This window comes from Arachis ipaensis, chromosome B5 (genome assembly GCF_059453495.1).
Source record: "Arachis ipaensis isolate K30076 ecotype BB chromosome B5, ASM5945349v1, whole genome shotgun sequence".
NCBI classification, from domain to species: domain Eukaryota; kingdom Viridiplantae; phylum Streptophyta; class Magnoliopsida; order Fabales; family Fabaceae; genus Arachis; species Arachis ipaensis.
In genome coordinates this window covers 15,464,809-15,470,373 of record NC_142440.1, presented here as the reverse complement: position 1 = coordinate 15,470,373, position 5,565 = coordinate 15,464,809, and the positions used below count along the sequence as shown (strand labels likewise).

The window sequence follows — 5,565 nt, the reverse complement described above, 5'->3', positions numbered from 1 at the left end:
TGCTAAGTAGATTCACATTCTAAGATGATATTATATATGTAGCATCATATAGTATGAAAAGACTTGTTCCATTTGACTTAATAGTGTATGATATATGTAACATTGTAAAATATGACATGAATTCTCCTATTGAGTTAACATGACCTGATATATGACATTATAATAAATTATGACGATCTAGCATTATAAGATATCTGTAGCAGTATATAATATGACATCAATTGTCCACCTGTGTTAATTTGATATAAAATCAGTAGCAATATATGAACTTCATTAATACGTAAATACTCTCAGCATACAAAGTAACCTGACCATAGTCCAACTAAATAATACATAAGGACCAACACATACAAAGATCTTTAAACATAGTCCAGTTCATTAATACGTAAATAAATTCATTACACCACAATTATTTTCTCATTGACCACTTTACATCCTTCACAAAGTCCTTGCATTTCTTGGCGGCCTTTTTGAATACAGATGGAGTGTAGCGATTAGCGCTTCGACGTGGAGGATCAATCCTCAGATTGTAACCTTTGGATTTGTCATCCGGAGTGCATGCCTGACCTGGATACAATTTTATAAATACATTTAAATATAGTCCATCATGTACTCATGGCAACATAGATACCATATATCTTTCAGGAAAAACCAAACAGAGATACCATTTATGACCACAAAATAAATAACTAATCTATCATGTAAAGTAAAATACTCAATATAAATACCATCATTACGGGACTCTTCGTCCTTATCGAACTCCTCTATTTCATCCTCCTCATCATCGTCCTCGTCATCCGGGTTGTCCATTAGATACGCATCGGTCTCTTGCTCGAGTGTGTTAGCATTTTCTTCAATGAGTCCCATGAAAACACGGTGTGGATTTTGACTATTAAGAACTCCGCGTCTACCGTCACTCCTACTAGAGTCAACAGATACAAACCCTCCAGAAGCCACCGATGAGGTATGGCCCGAATACCTCGCATCCAACGAATACCTCCCTGGCATGAACTCAGTTTGATGGCCATATTGTGACTGTCCTGCATCTCCAGCCATAAACCCAAGCAACTGGCTAAAAGAACCGCCTTCGCCTGGTTCAAACTGTGACATACCCTAATATTGTTGATGTTGTGGAAATGATGGGTTGAAATGTGTCTGAGGTACATACTGGCCTGAGAACTGAGGTTGGTCTTGTGGAAGCGGATTTGGAGGTGGTATCTGAGGCGAATGTGGCTCCTGTTCTTCATTGGCATCATCCATATCCTGATTACCCTCATCCATATCCTGATTACCCTCATCCAAATTCTGATTACCCTTATCATTCTCTTCACCCACAAGATTCGACAAGTTCAAACGGTCCCCAAAATTTCCTCGGTACCAATGCATGTAAGTATCCAACGGATGCTGTGAAGGCATGGGAAGCTCAGAAAGAACGTGGTGATACCTGTTTGTCCAATGCATCACCCAACTGTAATGAGTCGGTGCCGTGGCCTAGTTAAGATTCTTTGGACCAGTTAGGACTTCTCCATGCGCCTTGTCCAGATTCCGCTCCTCATTAGGTACTCCCTGAACGAAACTGAATTGTCGCCTACACCTATCGATAGCATGCCACTCGATACATTCAAATGACACCAAAGGTACTGTAGCGCTCCAGACAACCGAGTGCATATAGATTTCAGCAGGAATCATGTTCGAATCCACACGATCCACAGCATACGCAACCCACACAAACTGAAAAAAATAAACGAAACTCATGATTACAACCCACGTAACAATCACATTAACAATGGTTCATAAGATTTACGCAGGCACTAAACAGGAAACTAACACTACTTTAATGAAAACTCACCTGGCCTTCCTGAAGTTCATCAAAGGCCTTCCTAAAGTCAGCTAGCTTCATATATCTATATCGTCGGTCACCACGCTCCCAGTTCCGCCACCTAATACGATACATTTAATGTTGTCAACTGAGTTATAAATATCAAGATAGGGGTACATTTAATCATAATATTACCTGTTTGCTAGCGGAAAACTGCGGGGCTCCCTAGGAACCGGCGATAGATATGGCAGTCGGATCCAAGCCCAACCGAACAGAAGTGTTAGTGGACCATCTATTTCTTTACAGTCAACTCGAGATGCCCGGCATAACGCCCTGTAGAGGTGTGCTAGGCATGCAGATCCCCAACTGTATTGTATAATACTTCCAAAATCACGAAGCAAGGGTAGAAACTTCCAGTGCACACCTGCTCCTGATTTATCCCTAAACAAGATCGTCCCAATAAGAAACATAATGTGGCACTTGACATACCTCTAAATACCAATTTTATCAGTCAACTGTAAATTTTCTTTAAGGTCCCGCAGCCAAGTCAATTTTATGCAGCTGCCTCTGCAGTCCGACTTACGTGGTGCAACTCCGAATTGATGCAAATACTCCGCCTCCAAGGCATCGAAACTACTCATTGTCATCCCTGTAACTGGAAGTCCGTCAGTCGGAAAAGAGTCACGGCACATTCACCAATGAAAAGATGAAACGTATGTGTGTCGGGGTACCACCGCTCGATTAGAGCATTCACCAGTGCCTTTTGACATTGGACTACCCCAATCTGTGAAGCATGATAAAAACCGGTAAGTCGTAAATGCTCCTCCACCCTATCGTTGTACCGATCCGGAGGAACTAAGTGGTCACATGTCAACATTCTCAACTTCTACAGAAAACATAACAAAGTATTAGTCAACTTCTTAACACTTACTAACTTACTACTAAAATAAAATAATTTTTTTAACGACAACAACTAAAACAATAAACTCCTACCAAAATTAAATAAATATCATGGTTACAAAATTTGCACAAATAGCTTAACAAGAAACAAGTTACTACCATAAATTCATTTACTAAATCCTTATAAAATAGATAATTCTAACTTCTTAAATTAATTATTAACCCTAATTATTCATAACTTACTACAAATAATAATAATAACTAATACATAAATACCTGATCAAAACTCTCTACAATAACACATTTATCTTGAATAATATCTAATATTAATTAGTCATATACTATTATTTAAACATATTTTCCTCAATTATAAAAAATAATAATAATCACTCTATGCCTAAATTCTTTTTCTAACAACATGCATAACAACTAACTAACTTGTTAACAATGAAAATTACAATTAAAAAATTTAAATTATTTCCAAAGTAAGACTAATAGTTTCTCACAACAACAATAATAACATTTACCTTCATTCATTACAATTATAATTAATTATTTTAAAAAGATTTAAAAAAATTAACCCTATTTTCAATAATAATTATAATAAAAATTGAGCCGTTGGGGCTCTCTTTTTTAATTTGGTTATATTTATATTAAATAATAATTATAATACAAAATATTAAAAAATTCCAAAAAAAATTTACGTCCTCTATTAAAAAATACCTAACAGAATCTGTTTACATTTTAAAATGTACCAACTAACAAAATAATAATAATTAATTTACTAACAATAATATTTACAACTAAAAATTAATATAAAAATTTTTAAAAAATTCAAAAAAATCATATAAATGCTAGAAAATACTAATAATCATTCTATTTATATTTCTAATTTGCATTTCTAATAATAACAATCATAAGAAGTAAATAGTTTACAATAATAATTTTAAATACAAAAAATTTAAAAATATTAAAAAAAAAAACTTACATAATCGGAATTACTGAGATAATGCATAACATGAAGCTCAGGTCGATCAACATCCTTAATTTTATTCTTCTTTGGCATGCTTTTATTTCTTCAACCATGCACAGCTGAGAGGTGGGAGAAGAAGAAGAATGGGGCTTCAAGTTGAAAATGAAATCTGAGAGAGTGATGTTTTCGGATGGTGAGAGGGGTGAATGCATGAGTAAGTGTTTGGTTTCAGGACACCGTTTGGGGAGCTGTTGCAACGCGACGCGTGTCCTTCCCCTTTGAAATCGGACCGTGCGTCTGCTGAGAGGGAAATCGGACAGTCCGTGTAGCGTGTTGGAACTCGGAGGGTCCAAGTTGTAACTAGCCTGACACCACAAGCTCGTGAAGCCCCTCCCTCCCTCATAATGGTGTCCAACTCCACTCCCGCTCCAATATTGAAAATAAAAAGTGTAATTTGAGCTTTTAATTTTATCATTCCCCACTAGAAATTCTGCTGAATTACTTTTGTGACCGAAGCTTATGGAATTCCACCTGAGAACTTGATTGTCTTGCAAAAGTGAGGATTATGATTTGAAAGGCCACTCATAAAGGACTCTCAATTTTTCAGAGATTAAAATCAAGAATACCAACCATCAATAGTCAATGCCAGAGATAGATGCAACCAAATAAAAGAATCAATCACTCATTACTTGCTTTTGTGCTCACGTTCAAGATAGGTCTGACAATTTGCGAGAATTGAAGTCGCGAATAGCTCTAAAGTGGAAGAAGAGGAATTCTTAAAAAATTGGTGGAATGAAGCAATACCCACAACAAATAGAAGAAATCAAATAAAAAAAGAAGAAACATCGTCGCATTTGCGGTATGGAGGATTTGGATAACTTGAGACCAATGAAATTTTGAGATTGAATTTAATGGTCTCAGAACGTTTGGACCATTAGATGGTCTCATAACAAAACATGTTTTTTAAATTTTTTAATAACTGCTAAATAGTCCTTATTTAGTTTTAATTATAAATTAATCTCTTATATATTATTTAATTATAAAATTTATTTTTTATTTTATAAATTATTATTTTATCATTCATCTATCATAATAAAAAATAAAATAATAACAAATTAGATCTCCCATTAATCGTAATAAATATTTTGCAATCTTAATCGATCATAATTTTATCATTGATCCGTTACATACGTATTAAATTGGAAAAATCGTGTTTGTTAGAAATTCAACGATTGGAATTGATACACAATTGATTGAATTTTGTAAGGCGTGTGGCCGTGTGGGGTTTTTGTTATTCAATCGATTGAAATCATCAAAGTAATATGGGTTTGGTTAATTTAATCGATTGGTTCTGTCACCCAATCGATTGACTTACGCTATTAGAATGATATATGAAAGTTAATCGATTGGTTTAATAATACAATCGATTGAAGTTTGTACGCGAACTAATGGTATTTTTCAGTTCAATCGATTGATATGAGCATTCAATCGATTTAAATGTGACGTGAATAAGGTTTTTTTTCCTGTATTCAATCGATTGGTATGATAATACAATCAATTGAATTTTGATATGGCGCTTTGTATTAAGCCTGATAACAATCCGTGTTCAGCGTCCCTTTCCTTTTTAAATTTTACAACTCTAATTTTTGCATAACTTTTCTTCTCTCTCTAAATCCAGAAAATTTCTCTCTTCTTCTTCTCTAATTTCATCAACATCCACTCCAAACTATATATATATATATATATATATATTATTAATCCTCATCCAAATCCCTACAAAACCCACCGAACTAATATCTCCAAAATGGCCAGAACTAAAAACGCAGAAAGAGCTAGGGTTGAGGGTGGAAGTTTCGCATTCACCAATTTATAA

General features: G+C 34.8%; 1 protein-coding gene across 1 annotated transcript; it reads right to left on the bottom strand.

Moving 5' to 3' along the window:
- Positions 1-409: 409 nt before the first annotated feature.
- Positions 410-1,110, bottom strand: LOC148563451 (uncharacterized). The gene is made up of 2 exons (XM_088486363.1): positions 729-1,110; positions 410-567 (listed from the first exon to the last, which is right to left on the bottom strand). The coding sequence occupies exons 1-2, from the start codon at positions 1,108-1,110 to the stop codon at positions 410-412; spliced, it is 540 nt and encodes a 179-aa protein (XP_088342489.1).
- Positions 1,111-5,565: the final 4,455 nt, after the last annotated feature.

Bases quoted from the DNA above. Each gene is read 5' to 3' on its own strand.
- LOC148563451 (XM_088486363.1), bottom strand. From the start codon at position 1,110: ATGTCACAGTTTGAACCAGGCGAAGGCGGTTCTTTTAGCCAGTTGCTT. The intron at 568-728 runs GTATTTATATTG...AATTGTATCCAG, and splicing joins CGAAGAGTCCCGTAATGATG to GTCAGGCATGCACTCCGGAT.